Source organism: Haliaeetus leucocephalus, unplaced genomic scaffold, assembly GCF_000737465.1.
Source record: "Haliaeetus leucocephalus isolate CR32 unplaced genomic scaffold, Haliaeetus_leucocephalus-4.0 Scaffold145, whole genome shotgun sequence".
Taxonomy (NCBI): domain Eukaryota; kingdom Metazoa; phylum Chordata; class Aves; order Accipitriformes; family Accipitridae; genus Haliaeetus; species Haliaeetus leucocephalus.
In genome coordinates, this window is record NW_010972581.1 from 1,537,520 (window position 1) to 1,559,074 (window position 21,555).

The following is a 21,555-nucleotide window of genomic DNA, read 5'->3' on the forward strand; positions in this document are numbered from 1 at the left end:
ACTGAAAGCTGCAGCAAGGAAAAGATATTTTAAGGCAAGTCACACACTGCACCAAGGATGGTACTGATGAAAGCAAGACGCAAACCAAACAGGCTGAGACTCAATGCATGACCTCATGATCAGGACGATGCAATGTATCCAAAGCTGACCTTTTTGCTTCCTTTTGCTGCTTGACTCTAGAAATAACCCAGGTAGTAGTGCATAATTCAATCGCACTGGCAAGTTTATTCTCCTGTTACGTTACGAGGGCATGGTAGGCACCAACAATAAAGTTAAAGTAAATGTCAGGAGGCCAATGAATTGCTGAAGCGGACATTTGTTCTGATCTTCCATCAAGCACAATAACTCTAATGGAAGCTAACAGAGGGTTGTAAAACCTAATACCATGATGCAAGCAGGCAAACACCCAATGTACGGTCTGAACACAGCAGGAGAAAAAAAAGAAGCAAGTAATAATCCTTACTTCACTACACAGAGATGAAAGCAAGCACAGAATTTCCCTACCATCCTCTCTGTCTTGGCTTGAAATCCCTCCAGTGGACCCATCAGCCTTCTTCCTGAGCAGCTTGGACTCAGCAGGTGACAGAAGAGAGGAGTTTTGGGAGACAAAGCAGATTAGGAACGAAGACATGCTGAGCAGGTATAAAACCTGGCTGTCAAAGAAGTGTTTCTACCCATTTTGTAAGCTGCGCTGCAGCTGTGGATGCTGTGGGATGGGTGGCCAAGAAGGACCCGAGAACTGGGGACACAGGAAAGCTGAGCTGCAGGGTGCAACCACCCCCTGTCCTCATGGCATGGCTGGCTTACTGCTTCCTCTATCTGCAAGCTTGGGGCAGGGAAGTCTCCCACCCATGGCAGGGATGTGAGAAACCAGTGCTTGATTTACGGATAAATCAGTCTCCATTTCTAAGTGCAGTGATGATTTCCAAGCATCTTGCCTGGGCAGGGAAACCAAGTGGCTATCAGTTATTTTATAAATAATTTAAAACTGTGTTTGCTGTAAGGATCCTACTGAATGCAAACTCCAACACAAGCCTCTAGGCAAGCCTGGCAGGGCTTTCCCCTCAGAAGTCACTCCTGGAAAGTCTTAATGTTTTGTAGCAGCTCTCCATAGAGGTTGTGCCATGTATCCCAAGATCCCATTGGATTCCCACTCAGGCATCAAAAGTTTAGATCCAGAGTCATTTGGCAGATCCCCCTAGCCTTTCCACTGACTACTGGAAGGTTCCCGAAGCTGGATATAACTAAATTCCTCCAGAAAAATAATAACAATAAAAAAAAAAAAAAATCCGGTCCCAATTGTAACCTGCTGGGCATTACTGAAAACCTGGCTCTTCAATTTTAGCCTGCTTTGAAAGCACGTAACAAATTAAATGTGGCTCATTTGTTACGCAAATGATAGCTGGGGTTTCATATAAAATAAGCCTAACCTTGATGGAGATTTCATCAGTGCAGGCTATTATTTCTCTGCTAATGGCTAACGGTCTAGCCATCTTCACTGAGCAGCAAGAGGTCTCCCAGCTGCCTGGGTGAATTATGGCTAGAGTAAGTAATATTAACCCCTCCAGGATAAGTACGTGGGTCATAAAACAAGAGCTGCACAGCTGCTAATGCCAGCAAAGGCTGTCTTTATTAATCAGCTAGCTGAGTGTATGGCAGGAGAGCTGCCCACCCTCCCACATGGGACAGAAGGACCACAGGCTTTGTTATGGCTGTGCTGTGTCACAGCAGCCCCACGTTAACTGATGTCTTCCCTTGTCTTTGGGGAGGGATGGGTATAAATACAGATGAAGTGAGATAGGGATGATCAGGGTTGTACGTGCTAGTGATTCACAGGTTGTTGAGCCTCAGTTAAGGTGGGGGACAGGGAGGAGAAAGCCAAAGAGTGTTGTCTGTAAGGTCACCCCATCCCATTCACCAGCGAGTACTGGCTATCCAGGAGTGCAGTGTTGCTAACCGTGCAGCAGCACAGCTAGCCTGCAATGCTGGGACTCGCTCACTCTGGCTAAAGGAATGAATAAAACCCTGCAAATTGCTATAATAAGGATTCAGCCCACAGACTCTATGGCGTAAACACACATCTGGTCTCTGTTTGTAATGAAATCAGCTGAAAGCACCACTGTGCATTAATAACAAAAATGTTCAACATATTGCTACCAAATAAGCTCTGCTTGTCTTGAACTTCTATTGTCACGTGTTAATGCACTTTTAACACTGATAAATGATGAAGTGCTACAAAACATTCATCAAGGGACTTAAGAGTCAAAAGATACACATTGCTGTGGTATTGTTTTCTATTCCATCAGTTCTTTTACAATTTGGGCAGAAGTTAAAAACAGAAAGTCAGAAGCACAACGCAAACATTTCATATTGAGCCTGCCTTTCTTTGGTAAAGATTTCTCAGCTACAGGGTTTATCCTGTGCTTGCATGGCATGAGAAAATCCTTCGGGATTTGTGAAAAGGAAAGTTTCCTTTTGCAATAAGTTGGTATTTTCCATATGTACACCCACCTCCTCCTCCCTTTTCCACCTTTCCTTGCCACAAACAAGAACTGTCATTCAGTCTAGTTTAATTCCACTCTCCAGTCCCTCTCCTTTGCCTTTCCCTCACCCTCTTTGTCTTAACTTCCATCAGATTTTTACAGTCTTGCTTTCTCCTTGCAATTGCCAGATACTACACATGGCTCATGCTTTATGTGTGACTGTTGGTCACTTTGGGTTCTCTGTTGTGAAAACAACCAGGGAGCTCAGAAAGTCAGTGCGTGGACTTGGTGTGGTCAACACACAGGAAAGGTTTTACCTTCTGAGTGATGTGGTTGATCCAGGGAGAAGAGCAGTTGCTGAGATCAGGTCCTTGGGGCTCCCAGATCCCGTCTGGCGCAAGACACCGGAAAGTTGCAACACCTGGAAGAGGAAAGCCGCTGTGTTCATTGTTACCGGTTGCATTTTGCCCCCAGGACCCCATGTCACAGGCTTCATTTCACAATGACAGATACCTCATGCAAAGCCTGGGAGTTTATTAGTGCCCAGGACCTTGGTAGGACACTTCCGAGTCATCTCAGTGTCCTCGTCTCCCATCGTCTTAGTGCTTAGGGGCCCTAAGACATAAATGACCCATGAGGTAGGGCAAGGATATTATCTCTATTTCACCAAATGGAGACTACAGACAGAGGGCTTTGCCTTAGGCCAGGCAGGAAAGCTGCCAGGGACTAAGAAATCAAAGCTGCATCTCAAACACTGAGCCAGCACCTCAAGTGCTCTGCCCCACTGCTGGCACCCAGGGATCAGACCCTGTGCCTTGACTTCCTTGCTGCTTTAGGAAGATTCTACTGCTCTGAATCATCATTAAAACATTTGGGTGGAAACACACAAAAGTTTAAATGCTTCAAAGGCCGAGATGTAATGCTGGGCTTTACTGTCCACCCCCAACGGTTGAGAGGTGCTTTAGAGGAAAGTTTTGTTTGGCAAGGGCTGCCCAGATCCCTGCTGCAAAAGACAGCAAAGTGCCTCAGGCCCTTCCAGACAAAGAGAAATGCATCTGAAATGGTGCAGTTAAAGATCTTTAAAAAGCAAGAAAGCCAGTACACTAAAGACTTTGCATCCTATAAAGTGCTCTGCCCTGAAGAGCGCAACTTTTCAGCAGAGGAGTGAATTACAGGCTAGGTCTCATGGTAGCGTCGATTAAAACCAGTGAGTTTGCTCATGCCTTCAAAGGGAGTTGGAAGAGGCCCGCTGCTAATATACCACAGCTTTTAACAAGTCACATGAATCACTGAAATTAGAGGTGGGAAAGGATTATTGCCATCCCCTATCAACATCCCCCTATCAAGTTTTGGTTTTTTTTTTTTCCCCCTTAGCTATTTTCATCTAGTCCTTAGCTCTTGTGCTTGGAAACGGGCTCCCTGCATCCAGCCTTCATTTTCCTTTTTTATCTTTTCTTTCCTTTTCACAGCTTCAGTTCAGACTATCCTTTCCCCTCTCTGGGAACCACATGATACTTTTTGCATTAATTTTACCAAGTGGGGCTGGGAAAGACAGCAAAAATGTTCTTTACCTATTCTCACCACTGACGTCTTTCCATGCCCCTCATACTTTAACATGTATTTTGTCAGTCTGACCTCACCAAATTCAAGAGAGTCAGTATTCGTAAACACAGGTGTGAATGGCTCTCCAGGGCAATGGAGCAGAGAATTAACAGAGAGTCTCCTCTGCAAGCCAGATCCCTCCAGCCCTCATTTTCAGGCAATTTCCTCCACCTTATGATTTCTTCTTGGCAAGCAGGTTCTCAGGGCTGGACACGAAGACTAGCTTGAAAAATTAATACTTTTAGAAAACTACATTTGTTAAAATACAGCAAACTGAACCATATGCCAAAACCCATTCTTCATTTGACCGTGTTTCAATTTGGACAGAAAATTTCCAAAAGCAACCTTTTGGAAGAAAACAACTGGGGGGAAGAGTAGAAGAAAATGTGCAAAATCCAATAAGCAATAAACAATTTTGAAATATTTGGCTTTGTTTTCCCCCCTGCTTTCCCTGCTGATCACACTGGATGCTGGCTGCAGTTTGAAAAAATCACTCATGCTGGTTCAGGAGTGCAATCAGAGAATACCTGTGCACTGAAATGCTGGCCATGGCCTTTGAAATGCAAACAGTGCAGCACAGAGCTTCAAAATATAAGTTTTGTTGATTTCTGCACCCCCCTCCCCCCGCAAACAAGCAAAACATCAGCCATCAACACATCCGTCAATAAGCCCAGAGGCTACAAATACAGGCAAAACCAGGGATAACAGGCACATCGTACATAACTTCTGGAGGCAGAGGCTCTTATAGCACATCAAGCTTAACCCCACAAGGTCATTAGCTTGTACTCTCCTTTGGCCAGAGCTTGGGATGCCAAAGATCCTGCACAACGTGTTCTGCATACTGAGACTTTGGCCCCAGCCAGCTGCTTGCCATTCCTCACCAAGGCAACGCAGACCTGACAGAAGGCATGAGCATGCTCCGCTGATGGAAGCACGTGTGCCACAGGGGTCTGTGGGCAACCTGGTTGCACACTCACAATGTCCCATAGGCAAATGGAGACAGCTCGCCATGTCCTCCCGCCCCTCGACTCACCTATCGAGCCCATGGGACATGGCTGCTTCGCCACCTGGCCCTGCCGAGTCCGAGACCACATAATATCACGGGCTTCCACGGGGTCACAGCTCTCTGCATTGGCCGGCGGCAGCTGGGAAGAGGCAGGTGGGAGGTGCGTGGTCATTTCATCTGGGACATCAGCCATGGGCGACGGTGTGCTGGTGCTCCTGTTCCTCCTGCCCGAGGCCGAGGTGGTGGTGGGGCGGCTGGTGCTGCTGGTGGCCACCCGTGGCGTGGTGCTGGCGGTGGTGCTCCCTGGGCCCAGAGCCCCCGATGTCGATACTCCTGAAACAAAGGCAGAGCTGATTAAAGAGAGGAAGGAAAAAAGGGATTCAAGCCTAGGTCCCGAGGATGTCCCCTCTGCTGACTGCAGTGGCCTGCGGGGTGTAGTTGGAGCTACAGCTAATGCAAGACTTGCTGCACAGTCACCTTTCAGAGAAAAGCTGGAGCACACAGCGAGAGAAGCACACAGGGGGGTAATGACTGCTGGAGCACAACCGATTTTCCAAAAGCACTAGCATCTGATGAAAATAAAGCAGCATTTTATGCCCTCACCATTTTTCTTCCTGGCATTTTAATGTAAAAATCTTGTTTTCCATCTTTTAGGGAACACCTAGCACAGAAGTGCTTTTAATTTTTTAGTGTTGCTGAAGACCCAGCTGGTTTGGACAGAAAAACATTTTCCATGGTGTGATAAAAAAAAAACAAACCCACACCACAAATCCATCCTCAAAACAGCAGTGCACAGAGGGATGAACGCAAGGCTGTTCTCTGGACCAAGCTGTTAATTTTCTCTCAGGTTCATGCCTTGCTGCTTCGTCCCAACAGCAGCGCTTGGCCCCTCAAGCTGCAAGCCATGTGGCAGATGCAAAGGTGCACATTGGCCCAGCCAAATCCTCGAGAGTTTAATGCTCAACGGGCTATTTCATTTAAAACCTGCGATGAGCAGTTGAGCAGCAAGAGGTGGGGAACCTGCTTTTAGAAATGCGTTAACCCATGCCACATCCTACAATAGCTGTGCTAAGTACTCCGTGTGGTGAATATCGATGGACGCCCACCCTATAATTACCTTATTTTGCCTCCTATTTAGACCGAGGTGCTTGCACAGACTGGAACTTCACGTGGATTTCTTTATGGCCTGAAATCTCAGGTGGGGAAACCGAGGCAGGCTGCCTCCAATTGCTCCTCCATTGCCCCTGCCGTGCCGTGACATATACAGCTTGTGAAGAAGCCTGATTCTCCTACCTCCTTTGCCTCTCTCAAAGATAAGCACCCTCCTGCTTCCTCAACATAACACTTTTACTCCAGTGAAATGCCAGATATTCACAATTGCCCCCTCAATCCCTGGCCAAGGAAAACACAGGGGCTGTCTGGCAAAGGCAGGTAAGGAGGCCATATGAATAGGCTTGTCCGATCCTTGTCTGATACTATTCTCTCTTTAATTCCCATGCCACAACATCTCCCTACCATCCCACCTCTTCCAGCATCCAAAAATCCTTCAGAGTCACAGTTGCTCCATGTCCAGCAACACAAATTGGAGTTTCTACATTACAGACAGCCACGTGTGAACTCTAGCCTAGCCAGAAATTAAAATTAAATGCTAGAATTACCCTGTCACCCCAAGAAGCATCCTCTTAACTATCCAGCTGTGTGAGCAGGGTCAGCCTGCAAGCTCCTGAGAGCAGAGACTGTCCTCTCTTCTGGGTCCAGTGAAGCAGACCATGCTCACTATTTGTGCAGTGTTAGTTATTAATTTATAATGATATTGATGTCACTGGAGTTCATTCAAGTCAACCTACTTCAAGCATAGAGATGCCTGCCTTTAGTGTAAAATAGGTGTTTTTCCATTCTGAAAGGGTTTTTTTTGTTATTTAAGTAATTTAAGCCCATGGTGCTGTGAGCAATCCTCCTGTCCCAGAGTAATCAATAACATGGCAGTTGAAGCACATGCTCTGGTTTTAGGTAATTTTACTCCAAGCCTGAGACAACCTCTCCGCAAACTTTAAAACTCAGCAGCATCATAAACATAATTTTCTGAGGGAACAGTATTTTTCAAGAAAATGTTCAGTTTAAAAATCCCAGCTCTACTCGGAAAACGTGGTTATCTTCTCCCACCACCTCGAAAAAGGTGAGCAATAGTGAAACAGGCACTAAACCACCTGAGCACCAGGACATTGATCTGAAATCAGGTCTCCCGAGCTCATTGATCAGATTTTTCACCCTTCTTGTGCTACCTCCCTTCCACTCTGAGCCCTAAGTCTGAATGAACTCCAAAAAATACAATGCAAAATCCTGCAGACATTGACAGATTTCTTCCAGTTTCTGCTCAAAGCTGTACTAGATCACCAAGCAATGATTTCCATCCGAAGTTACACGGAGGATTAAAATTTGTAGAGAACTTTGGCAACTGTTATCTGTTTTTACTACAGCAGGTCTTGCCATGAGTACATGTTTTATTTCTTCATAATAATGATTAGCCCGGTAGATAACAACCTGCAGAAATTTTCCCATTTACTCATGCTGTAACAAGTCATTTTCCATTTGCAAAATGACCTATGCTGTGCACTACAGGTGCAGAGGTACCAAGTAGATATAGTGGATGCCGTTTCAAAGCCAAAACTAGCAACCCCCTTAAAATCATTCTCACAGTCATTTGTGAGCATATAGAAACATATACTGAGCACCGAGGAGCTCCCCTTGATCTGCAAGCAGGGGTGCTGCATTTTTGAGCCTAGTTTTCACTGACAATCATTGAATATCTCACGGCGTGTTGTTTCTGGAATAGCTCTGGCAAGTTTTCTGTAGCAGCTAGGCATGAGGGATTTAATGGCATTTTCCTTTAGCCATAAAATAATGAGTTGTTTTATCTTTCATAAACCTCTTGGCACTAGCGTGGAAATCTCTTTGAGGGCTTGTTCTTCCAACTTTTTTCTTGTTCAGTTGGACTTTCTTGCTGCTTTTAAAAATAAACACCTCCACCATTTACATAGGACAAATTATAAGAAGACATAAAAGAGCTGCTTCGAAGTGGCCTAACGGAGTGAGATGGATGGTATACCACTGAACTCAGTTCAAAGGTCTGATTATTCAACAAGTCAATTTGGTAATGAGCTCCAGCAAACATGATCACCATGCTAACACCACCCAGTTTCACCAGCTCCAGGCAGCACTGCTTGCCAATTTTGCTCACACAACTGTGTGCTTTAAAACAAAGTTAATTGGTAAGAAGGGAAAGAACAAGAGATCAGGATCATTTACATATAAATGATTCTCAAATCCAAGCAAAACCACAAAGAGACTGCAACCTGTGCAAAATTACCTAAATCCTACAGCACAGAACAGAGATCAAACCTCCAGATTAACTCAGGCTGCCAATAAACTGTGAATTTTTAACTCGGGGAAAAGCAGCATTGCAGCATCTCTTTAATGGAAGGATTCTTCAGATAATACTTCGTAATGAGCAAACAATCTTTGCTCATAGACAAGCACTAACCTTTAAAAATCATCAACATTATTACAACTAGAAATGTATAATCTTGATTATTTTACTCTTACTGCTTGTTTTTACCATGCATTGCCATATCAAGAGTTTAAAGACAGCTTTTGGGCAAGACTCAGTTTTTACTCCTAGGCTTCAAACCCAAGACTCTGCAGACTTTGATTCCACGAAGCACAGTGCTGGGATAGGTATTTTCACAGTGCTTCCAAGAAAGCAAACTGTGGCTGTGGAAACAGCTCTTCCCCCAAAATACCCCAAAGTGATACTTCACTACTTTCTTCCCTGCTCTATCTAGAGAGCTAGCACTTATAGCAGAAGACTAAGTTTTGCCATCATTCAGACTAGAGCTGCAGCTATAAAAAAAAAAACCCCAAAACATTTCCAGCATCCACAGGGGAGTAATTGCAACTCCCAGAGGACCCTCTCTCTACTCCCAGCATATTGACTAGCAAGAAAAAGAAATTGTTAGTTGTTTCCCTTCTTCCTTTTATTTCCTGACCTTTACACAGAGCTCAGGTCTCTGGAGGAGGAATTTTGCTTGGTGTAAGGAAAATCAGGGGAAGGATTTACTCACAGGGAAAAATCTTAAATAAATAAGGATCTGTCCTTCTGCGCACTCCCCCCCTCCCCCCCGCCCCCTTTCCATCTTTTCCCCTTTCCTGGCCTAACATGACAAGCACACGACTGGCCTAAGACCAGTGCTTCGCATCTGCCACCGGGGAAATCCAGCACACATGTCATCTTACCTTCTGCTCTGCTCACCTCTTCCTGCTGAGCCTTCCAGACATGGGAGGCTGCTTTTCCAGATGACTCTGACTAGTGTTTTCCTATCACAAAAGCAGCTTTGATTGCAAGCAAGGCTATTTGCGATCAATGACTAAGCTACCTTTTCTCTCATTTTCTTCTGCTGGCACCTAAGTATCCAGCCTATGACCCGGCGTACTCAATAACTGAAAATACTTTTTAAGAGATGTCATGAATTTTCCGTCCCGTGAGTGAAGATAACTGGGTGCCCCTCGAGCAGAAATTGCAGACAAGCTTTCCTGAGTGATGTTCGCTGGCTTTTGCTAGGTAACAGATGACGGAAGACATCCGTCAAGCTCTTCCCTGGGGGTTGCGATCCAAAGGTTTAGCCTGATGGCTATGTGCTACATGCCAGCGTTCGCTCACGTAATTGGAACTCCAAGTGTCGTGCACAAGGTCCAAGCAAGCCATGATGACTTCACTCTCTGGCGAGTTTTGCGTTCCTGAGCCCAATGCTCAAGCAGACACGCTGGGGCACCGGCAGCCAAGAGCTCGGGCCTGCTCCCTGCGCTGCAGCTGGTGCAATGCTCGAGCAACTGAGGTACAGCTCATCCGAGGGGTTCAACATCTTCATGAGGATACAGCAATCCAAATGCCCTCTTGAGCACCTCTGGGCTGTGACCACAATCCTTTACGCATGTCGCTGCCATGCTAAGACAAATGGAGCATTGCTGGTTTCTGAAAGGCTGCAAAAACCACAAAACCTGAAGGTCCCTCCCTCTCTGCTAGTTTTGCCTTCTTCATATTTGGCAACCACATCCTTTGCTTACAGCATCCCCTTTTATTATTTCTTCTTCTACTGGAAGATGGTGCAAGTTGTATTTACATAGCAAATACGAAGGTTTAGGCACGTCTTGAAAGAAGCAGCACAAAACCCCCCAAATCTAATACAGTTGGAGGATTATATCACAGCTGTTTTTCTCTTCCCTGTCACATTAATGCATCTGATGGGAATTAGTTTTCTACAGGCATTTTCAAACACATTTCAGAACATTTTCTGAAATTCCCTAGGAAAAAAATATTATTTGAAAATAAATATATTCCCATTTTCTTTTGCCTTTTTTTTTTTGGGTGGCTTTTCACCGAACTCCCTGTAAGGTGACAGAAAAGGATGACTGAAGTCAAGGAGCACCTAGGTTGAGCCTTGCACACCTGGTACCATCCCTAAGAGGTGCATAAGCAGGTATCCATCAACCCAGTCATTAATACAGCAGTGGATTGCAACATTATACCGAGTCCACGCCACAAAAGATGTCACCCTGCAACACCATCTCGTGTTGGATGCCTGCTGCAAGGCCAAAAGCCACACGCTGGTGCCACCCAGGAGCTGCGAGCCAGAGAATCAACAAGGTGAGATTAGCCCCTAAATTATCTACAGCTCCTTCCACATGTTTGAGAGTAACTACAATTTATTTTTACTGCAGGCGAAGGCCAAGCAGGCCTCACATCAAACATTTGAACAGCCCTCCCCTGTGCTCACACATGCCATTATTTGGGGAAGCTGAGCCAGAATCGTGTTTGAACATAAAAGTTTACGCGCTGCTTTTGGAGGGGTTGGGGTTGTGTTTTTTGTTGTTGGAGCTTTATTGACTGAGACTGACATAAGAATTGCAAAAACCGTTGGTGGGAAGAAAAGATTAGATATGCGAAGGCCCCAGTGTTCAGCACAGCACGTTGTCCTCAAGAACACAACTGCATGTAGTCCTGCACCCCGAAAAAGTGATATGAACTATGATACATAGATACATAGCTCTTCTTTTTCTTTCCTCTTACCTAATGTCTGAAATAGCAGAGGATGAGGATGCTGTATCTGAGAGAAGAAAGATCCGTTTCCTTGTGGACTGCTGCCAAGTGGAAAAACCCTTTCTCAATTTTTTTGTCTACCTTTTCCAGTAGGGGATCAGTTTTTCTGCCCGAGGCTACTCTGCCCACATGTGACTACTCTGCTGGGCCTGGGCAGATGCTGTGATGGATATGGGCCAGATGTTGAGTTCCCTGTACTAGGGGAAACCTACAGCTGTGGTCCAAGACATGGTGCAAACTCAGCTGTTTCAATGCACTTCAAGCTGGAATCACTTAACACGCTGGGTTTTTTCCTCTGAATCTCAGTTTGAGCATTTAACATTAAACAACAAAGAATGAGAGCTGAAGTGTGCAAAATCATCACAACAGACTCCAGTCCAGTCAATCTGCCCCAGCTCTTCCTTCCTCACTGCACCGCAACTCTCAGCAAGACAATACATTCAAAGCAGCCACCACATGGGGCTAATTTCCAACAGGCAAAAAATAAGTCCACCAAAGCCCTTTTGAATCAAAACTTGACATTTTTGACAATGATCCTGTTCATTACACATGCCGGATTGCTACAGAAAGGTCGTTTTGTCAAAACCATTCTAGCTATTATTGCAAACTTCCAGGTTTTGCCTGCAAAAATAAGAACCCAAACAGCAGCTTGGCTGTTTTTTGGTGAAATATCAACTTTTATGCTTTTGTGAGACTTTTTTTGTGTGTGTGAGTGCTTAACACTTTTTCTGGCTCCCCGCAGCTCTTAGTGTCAGGTCCCCAATTTAGTTGTCATTTGCATAAAAGAAGCTACTTTTTTCCTTTCTTCTTTTCCTCTCTGACCCATTCTTCTCCAAGAAATTACTGGATCCCACTTAAAATGTGTAACTTCAGAGACATCAGACAATGTTTTAACTGTCATTGGCACGGGGTTACAGCACATTGGCATATCTAGCAATAACAGGAAATTAAGTGGTACAGCACATGAGCATCAGATGTTGTCTTCACAATGGTCCTTTTCTATCAGAAGACAGTTCCTAAAGTCTTAGCTCTGTTTTCCCACCCAGGACCTCTGCCAAACCCACCTTTGTGAACCTCTCGTACCCTTTGGTACCCATCCAACAAGGGTATTAATGCCATATTGCTCTTTCCAGACTTTGCAACTGATTCTGAATGTTTAGGCAGAAATTTAATTGGACCATTGTGCACAAGACATAAAAATTGACCCTTTTTTTCAACATCATGCTGTAATGCTTTTAGAAATGCAGATTAACTATGTCTATAGGAGGCCTGGTAAACAGGAAAAGATTACAGAAGAGCTGATCTAATAGACAGTAGATCAGGATTTATTATAAATGGACTAATCTAATAGGTTTGAGAGTTCAGTTCAAGAGCTATTTTTAGGCAATCTAGCTTCGAATCACTCTAGTTCTCAAAAATACTGTTAGATGTGGTTGCAGTTACTTTGAATTTCTGGATTTGAACATATAAAATCTGACTACTATTTTTTTTCAATCTACATGTTATTTCACACAGGGGTTAAAAAAAACCCCATACAACCTCATTTTAAGGGCACACTAACCACATTATTACTGAATGTATGGAGTGAACTTCTAACCTCCTAAACAATCTCTGTCCCCTGGCGTGATTCACATCCATCAGAGCCAGTGGTGCAGATCGTATACACTATCTTCCAACCTGAATTCTTCAAACTCTATTAAAGAGAAGCCCGGTAGGAATTCCCCAGTATCCCACTGTTAGAGAAATCACTTTTGATTTCAATAACAGGTGCTGTCAGTTTTTCATTCAGACCATTTTAGAGTGCAGACATGTCAGCACTACACTTACAGCTTCAAGAGATTTACTGGAGGCTGAGATTGCCAGGTTTGGTTTGTTTTTTTTTTTTGTTGACATATATGTTTTATCCATGCAAGCTGAAACATACCTTTTAGTTTGTATGCAGAACAAGCACACGTATAGCTGCTAAGAGGGAAAAACAATCTTTCCCGTCCGCTTGGCAACGGATGTAGTTTCATCTAATGTGTGTTTCTTGCCTTTTGCCTGTGCTTCTGCATCTTTAATTGAACAACTTGCATGTGCTCTGCAGAGGCAGTGCCAGATGGAGCCAGTCCTTCTCCAGCAGTTCTCCACCTCTGCATTTGCGATGAATAGAAGCGAGTGCAGGAGTCATAAAATGACTATTCACGCCCTAGCATTTTCTGATCTATCTGATCAACACAAGTCCTTCCAAGGGCCAAAGGCAGTCAGCTTATACCACTATCTGAAACATTACTTCAGTTGCAAGCTACAAACACAACTTTAATAAGAGAAAACTATCATCTTCAAATAGTCGCTGTTCATCTGCATGTGTAATATCTCCAATCTAGATGTTAGTCAGCAAGATGGCCAATTGCATTCAGATAAATGCCTTGAACTCTTTTAAACATATCATAATCTGCCTGTGAAATGGCTGGATAGTTGCTTTCCAATTTGTGAAATGGTTCGAATGCTGTAAAATAAAAAAGAAATTGGACAGCTTTCAAAAGGACAGGTTAGACTTTTCAATTCTCAGTGATTTGGTGCTTCCAAGCTACACTCCTGTGATCTCTGTATTAATATTTAAAACCTGATTGTGTTGTGCTGTTATCTTGGGGAAGAAGGCATAGTACAACAGAACCCAAGGAGACAACCAACTGGAACTACAAGAAATCAGCTCCCTGGTGCCGCAGCATGTGCGTGTGCAAAAGGTGTGGGGGAAGAGGTGGGTGGAAAGCTGCCTGGCCCCGCTTCCTCCTGTCTAGTTTGGCAGATTAAAATCACAAAGGCTGCTTTTTGCATTTTCTATGCATCTCCCCTTACACCATGTGCACCATCCCTTGATCCCAGCTGCTCTGAGGCTCAGGATTTGGGGTCCCTCCCAGTTTTGTGTACCATTGCTGGGCTTCCAAATCAGCCCCAATGCCCAGTGTTTTACGTGCAAACACTCTGTGGGGGGCCTGGTCAGCTGAAATCAAAGAGAGGAGAGGGAATAAAACACAAAATATCAAAGGTGGAGTTAGGGTTGCTTATACCTTTCTTTCTCTAACCCGTGTTAGGATTGACTTCATTAGCATGGAGGTCATACTGCAGGCCCAGACATGAATTGGAGACCTGAAAGAAGGGCCTGCTGTCTGTACAGTAGATGTTATATCCATACTGTATTTTTAGCATCCTCCAGAGCAAGAAGAATGATAAACCTGCCAGCAAAAGCTCACCTTTTGTCTTTCACCAAACCCATCTATTTTCTCCTCTTGCTACAACCCACTGGTTATTTCAAACCTGATTCAAAAAACCAAATCCTTCTCCAAAGCCGCCAAAGTGATTCCTCTCTACAGGGCACTTGCTCCACTCAGTCTCTGACTGCATTGGCTTCTATGTTATTTATTTATTCATTCTATTTATTCTTGCTCCTACCAGAAAACCAGCCTGAACTATGGAGAGAGCTGACCACTGAAACCAGCAGAAATAGGGAAATGCTGAGAAAGGCTGTCTTTTCTCATCCTTTGAGCATGTGCTGGCGCACCTCAGTGTGGATGTGCTATCAAGACCACTCCTGTAAATCAGAGGACAGACACGGCCTCGGCCTCTCAGCCAAATCTTGTTTTGAAGCTCAGATTAGGTCAACCCTCTCCCCAAACTTGCCAGCGGTTTGCTCTCTGCACCTGGAATGGCAGATGGAAGGGAGGGAGGGAACAAGCCTGTGCTAAACAGAAAAAAAATCTTTCACAAAAGCCAATCCTAAGAAGCTGACAAAACTCCATTGTAAGAATATCAATATTCAGCTACTTTCAGAAATAAAGCAGTTTCCCTGACAAACCATAAAACACTGTTTAGGTCCCTTTCAAAACTCTTTACTACTTATGTAGAAACATCAATATTTTCTAAAGCTCAATTCTAATAGCTGTATTCATGTTGGCTCAGGGATCTGCCTAACAATGCTTAACTACAGCACTAGTGTCTAAATTTGTTTTATAGATATCTGATGTTTTGTGGATGGCTTTAACAATGGGAGCGCCATTAATATTATGAAAAACACATTTGCTTCAGCGAAGCGGATTTATAACAAATAAACAAATTGTGCAATATACAGGGCATTTTAAGCTGAAATGAACTGGGTAACACTTTCAAGGATGTCCCGTTTTCATACTAGACTTCAGTAGTTACGGACACAGGCAACTCGGTACACTATCAAGTCCACGCTGATGTCCTGGCATGCAAGCATCCCTCACCCATGTCCCAGAGGCTAATTTTTTGTTGAGGGAGGACACTGGGGTGCTGGTAGTGATGTTGAATATGCACTCATATGCCTCAGCATCTCAAGGACATGGCAAAGATCTCCAGCCTTTAGACTCCAGAGCTGGAGGCATTGCCATGGCTAGTCATCTCAGTTGAAAAGTCACAGTAGAAAGCTGAACGGCAGGAAGGAACGGCATCCAAAAATCAGAAAAGGAGGTTTAACTTAACTTGTTTGGCTCTGTGCCATTAAGGGATACCAGCTCTCATGCAATCAGCTTTGGCCGAGATGTAGTTTCAAACTCTTACCTGAGGGGCTGATGACAAGATGACAATACAGAAGCCCAAGGGGGAAAAACCTTCAACACTGATTTCTAGTTTTACATCTGTCAGCTTTCAGATTATTCTTGTTAATGGCTAGTTCAGACCAGCACATTGCAATGTAAGCATGGAGGTTTTTTTGTGAAGTGGAGGAATATAAGGACATAAAAAAACCTACAAGAAAGTGAATAGTGGTGCTGAAAAGCAATATATTTTAGATTGAAGCTGTATGCCTGCCTCCCCAGGTTTGGCATGCGGTTTTGCACGCAGTCAGGTGCTAAAGTTTACGTGCCTAGGGGAATTACTGGTCCAAACCAGAGGCACCAAACACAGAGGAACATCCAGGTGCTGCTGTGCCAGAATAGGGAATTTCCATAACGTACTCTTGGCCTGGAATCCTAAACTGCACCCGATCCACTTTGGCTACCAACAAAGGTGTTGTGGATCCCCACGAGCATCAGCATAACCTGAGGAAGTTGGAAACCAGTAAAGAAAAGCAGACGGGATGGCACAGAAGTGAAAAAAGTAAATTGTATCCTTTAGAGATTTTTAAGCTGTGTAATCTCCTTGCTTTTGTATAACATATACACCCAATAAAATTAAGTACCTGATGTAACTGCAAAGCATAAATGTGATACCTTGAACAAAAGAATCATGTCTCTCATAAGGAAAAAAGAATAGATACATATATTCAACATGTGAAAAAAGAGGAGAGAGAGGAGAGACGAAAGAATGTCTGACCCGGTCCAATGCACATATCTTAAAAAATATACCTGCTGTCTAGCTAAATGTGAATGTATCTTCATATGACTGCAAGATTCAAAAGCATAACAGAAAACCAGGAGAAAAAAAAAAGTAGTCAAGCAATTTGTATCCAATTCTGAAATACAGCAGAGACCCTTATATACTTATAGGTATTACTTTTAAGTATAGGATAAAACTACTACTACAATACAGGGCTAAAGAGCTGCTGTATGCTTCTAGTACACAGCCTAAACCTCATTTTACAACTCTCACAGGTAACATAAACTAAACTTACCAGTCTACAGTGATTATTAATTTTCCTCCTCTTCAGTGTCAAATATGTTCAAATGTTTTTGTTTTGTAAATATTTTACAGCAGACCATTTAGGACATGTGTTGAGACCTGTAATGTTATTAGCCTTGGGCCTTTCACATTGCATGCATGCATCAAGAAGTTTCATCAATTTGCAGGGAAGAAGTATATTAGTTTTTCTAGTCATTGCAGTGCTTTACAGGTACTAAAAACCTCAAAATCCCTAATATTTTACATTATCCAGCCAGAACTCTCATTGTATAATAATGCTAACCCAAAATCTAGCTCACTTATGTCATCAAAAGCAACTCTTCTTCCATTATATTAAATGTAAATGAGAAAAAGCATGCAGCTGAAGCAGACAGAATAATTTATAATGAGAAGAAATCTGTCAGGCTGGGAATACTAGAAAAAACAGAGCATAACACTGAACTAATTTTGAATTGAAGGAAATAACAGACTTTCTAGTATGGTGGTCAGACTTGAAATGGGAAAGGAGGAAGAAGGTCACCTGTGATAGACCTTCGTGGTCTGCACTAAGCAAGTCAAGAAATGTTTAAACCTTCAAATACATATCAGACTTTTTTTTTTTTAAGCAGCTAGAGCCTGACTGACCATTGATCAGAGAGACAGAGTTCATTGGCATGCCAACCTGGAGCTGTTCAGCAAAATAGATATTACAAGTGTAAGTGCTGCAGTGGCAAGCGGCTCGCCCGCTCTGATCAGCTGCTGCGGAGATTGTTCCAAGGCAGAGAAAAATGTGACTTTGCTTGAAGAGAGAGAAAAAGAGAGAGAATTGATTTAGGAATCTGAGTCAGCCAGTTTATGGACAGGAGAAGGCAGCATCAAAAGCCGTTCAATTTGCCCGAGACCTGAGGTGCTATTTGGAGATGCCTCACAACACTGACGACAGCAGGACCCTATAGGTTCCTGCAATGCCATTGCCTTCACTGTACCAACATTTCCATGCCCGGGCCTCAGGTGGAAATCATGTCAGCCAACAGTAAGCAACTTCTGACTTTGTCTACTGAAAAAACCAGTGTCTCTTACAGGAAATCTCTGGGGCACAAAAGAAACCACAAGCGTCGCAACTATTTGCTTACCTTTCCTTGAGGTGTTTAGATGGTGCTGGGAAAGGCTTAAGCCTTTCCATGGATGACGAGAAAATCCAGAACTACAGTATGGATGCTAAGAACAGACTAGTGCGGAGAGGCAGGGGAAAACTCCACCCTAACCAGACAATCCGATGACCTTATTTCCTTCTGTCCTGGTTTCAGCTGGGATAGAGTTAATTTTCTTTCCAGTAGCTGGTACAGTGCTATGTTTTTGAGTTAGGTATGAGAAGAATGTTGATAACACTGATGTTTTCAGTTGTTGCTAAGTAGTGTTTAGACTAAGTCAAGGATTTTTCAGCTTCTGATGCCCAGCCAGTGAGAAGGCTGGAGGGGCACAAGAAGTTGGGAGGGGACACAGCCAGGGCAGCTGACCCAAACTGGCCAAAGGGCTATTCCATACCATGTGACATCATGTCCAGTATATAAACTGGGGGGAGTGGGGGTGGTGGGATCACTGCTCAGGGACTAACTGGGCATCAGCCAGTGGGTGGTGAGCAATTGCATTGTGTATCACTTGTATATTCCAATCCTTTTATTATTACTATTGTCATTTTATTAGTGTTATCATTACCCTTATTAGTTTCTTCTTTTCTGTTCTATTAAACTGTTCTTATCTCAATGCACAAGTTTTACTTCTTTTTCCTGATTCTCTCCCACATCCCACTTGGTGGTGGTGGGGGCAGTGAGTGAGCGGCTGCGTGGTGCTTAGTTGTTGGCTGGGGTTAAACCACAACACCTTCTCCTCCTGCAGAGGACATTGTTCATCACAGTCCACAACACACTCCTGGGAGGTGCCGAGATGTGCCAAGGAGTACAGTAAAACAAGAGGAGGATGGGGAAGGCTTTGATCCTCCTGTGTTATTGTATGAGGAAATTACTGGCTAATGCAAAAGAATGAGCCCTTCTCTCGATCCAGGTTACTCCCTGAGGAATCTCCTTCTGCGAAGTCTGAAGCTCAGACAAGGTATTGGACTGAAGGGACCACTCTTTCCATCTTCTGCGCCAAGCTTGGCATGTCCACAGTACATTTCTGAGTACAACATACAACTCCCTAATCCTCTTGGCAGCAGTCACTTGTACAAGGTCAGTCCCCCTGGCCTACAAGATGCCTTTCCAAATTAAGCTGTTATTTTCCCTTATTAAACTTCATATTTGAGCTAAAACAGTGACACTGATTCAGTTAAACCACCACTGTCTGTAGCTCTTCTTTGGAGCAGAGCACACAGAAATCTCATAGAGACCGAGATGCCTGGTCAAACAGACTCCAATGAGGCAACGGGTTGTAAAGAAGGGAGATGCAACTTTATTTCAGCAACATGCATCATTTCAGCTCCAGGGGCAGCAATGTGAATTACGCTTCCTGGCTAGGATTTTGTCTTCAGTAATAGCAATGTGCATCTTGTACTGAAGAGACTCATCTCTAAGAGCAGCCTACAAGACACTGGTACCTATCAGGGCACACTGACCCGATACTTATTCACCACACATGGCTTGCAGCCCACCGGTGGCTGCTGTTTTGGGTGGGGATGAGGATGTTTGTCCCTGAGAGGAGCTACTATTTGCTGCCATTTAGGACCACTGAAGGAAAGGGGTGGAAATAAGGAGAAAAATCAGCTCTCAATCCAGCCAAATTTTAAACATGAGCAAGCACTCGCTGGATAACAAATCTCACTAAGCAACTTAGGCTGATTACGGTCTAATAGAAATGAAATTTTAAGTGTGTACAAAGAAAACCAAATAAAATGCTTAAAGAAGGAACTGAATCTAAAAGCAGACATTAGATTTCTTTTCTCTCTTGCACTCTGAGCAAATATTGTTCAAGAATGTTTGACAATCTGTTTGCCAGCTGAAGCGTGCAGGACTCTGATAACAACATAACAGAAGATTATGTGTCCCCTTCTGTCAGGCTGAGGCAAGTCCATGCTGTGGTGTTTGTCTAAATGAAAAACAAAATCATGGCAGAACTGACCCAGGCCAGCCTGCGAGCATGTTGAATGAGATGGGACAGAGCTGGGAAACAAGGAAAAGAGGATGCAGAGTGTGTAAAATGAGAATGAAGCCAAGCACAAGGACCAACCAGGCTTAACAATTCCTTCTTCCTACAATTAATATTAAGTTGGGCCTTTCTAGGTTGCTTCTTCCTTTTCGATAGTATCTAAATCTTAAAGCCCAGCCTGGCTGGATGAAAGCAGTACGAGCTAAGCCAGTGTCACTGAACATTTTTCCATCAGAGATAATTTCTCTGCAGGGATCCTCCAAGTGGGAAATGCGGTGTTAGATTGCCTTCATCAGCCAACAGAAACATTGTGCCGATGAGGCTGAGCCCTCGCAGGTGATAGGATCCCTGCTGAAATTTCAGCCTAACATTCAGAAATCCCACAATCTCCCTCTTATCCAGATTTCTCTCCCTGCATGTTGAATAAAATCTCATTCATGTGGAACCTCCATTACAGCTCTCTGGGCACGGTGCTGGCTCACCTCCACTAAAGGGGATCTTAAATACCTATTTTTAGCTCTTTTCTTCATCCCGGGTCAGTTCCAAAACTTACCCCTGCCTGTTTCACCTGTGATTGCCTACAAACCACTTCTACATCTGTCCCTTGAGTAATGAGCTGCTCCTTCCAGTTTTATTTCTCCATTGTTTTCCATTTGCTTTCCTTTCCTAGAAAAGCCTCTACTGGCAAACACATCCCAACCTGGAGTTTTCCTCAGCTTCAAGCCCACCTCTCAGCCCTCTGTTCCCTTAACTCCAAAACCAAGGATACTCCCAATGCCAACAATTTTGGATACCTCCTTGACTTGACATCTGACTCTTCCCCCCTCCATCCCTCGCAAAGTCCAGTGGCCACAACTTACAGTGTGGGGTGGTGCCTTCAGCTTTCATTTATAATTTATTTTAAGGATTACCTTGGTATGAAGGGTACCTTGGAGATACAGGATGTTACCACTTAGGGTTATCCTATCGGAGAGAGGAAAAATTAGACCTGAGAGGAGCGGGAGATCACTCCCTGCCAACCCTGCAGTGACCATGCCCAGAGAACATGACAGCAATGGAGCAGACCTGCAGCAGCTCCATGGCTACACTGTGGCAGGAGCTCACCACCACTGTCACTCACCCACCAACTCATTCCCCAGTGCTGCCACGGCCTCAGGGCAGCCCTGGAAAGTAGGGCATCCCAACAAAGCCCTGTATTAGCTGCAGTGGTATTTTCTGTTCGAGCCAGGTCTTGCCCTCGTCTGCTTGCAGATCTCCTGGGAACGCTGAGTCTCAGCTGCTTTGTTAGAGCCACAGCGTTTTATAAATTGCTTTTCTTTCTTAGGTGCATCTGTGCAGGAGGGGCACCTATAAGGCCCTTCTGCCCAGGGCTGTGGATCCCCTGCACACGCCTCGAATCCTCCTGACAAACCTTTTCATATTCCAGGTAGGGGTCTAATGGACCAAAGAAAGCCCACCTGATCACTGAGTGCAAATTAAGCTCGTAACATCCCAGGCATTTTCTAACATTTATCAACATCTTTCCTTCTGTAGAACCCAATGCAGCAGGGTGTAGGGAGGGGAGAAAAAAC

At 44.1% G+C, this 21,555-nt stretch overlaps 1 protein-coding gene across 1 annotated transcript in view; it reads right to left on the bottom strand.

Annotated features, from left to right (window-relative positions):
• Window positions 1–21,555, bottom strand: part of LPHN3 (latrophilin 3) — a 273,474-nt gene that overhangs the window by 93,525 nt on the left and 158,394 nt on the right. Inside the window, exons 7-8 of the mRNA XM_010561460.1 lie at window positions 5,119–5,424; window positions 2,801–2,904 (exon numbers count right to left, since the gene is read on the bottom strand). Of these exons, the coding sequence (XP_010559762.1) occupies window positions 2,801–2,904; window positions 5,119–5,424 (410 nt within the window). The remainder of the gene's footprint in view (window positions 1–2,800; window positions 2,905–5,118; window positions 5,425–21,555) is intronic.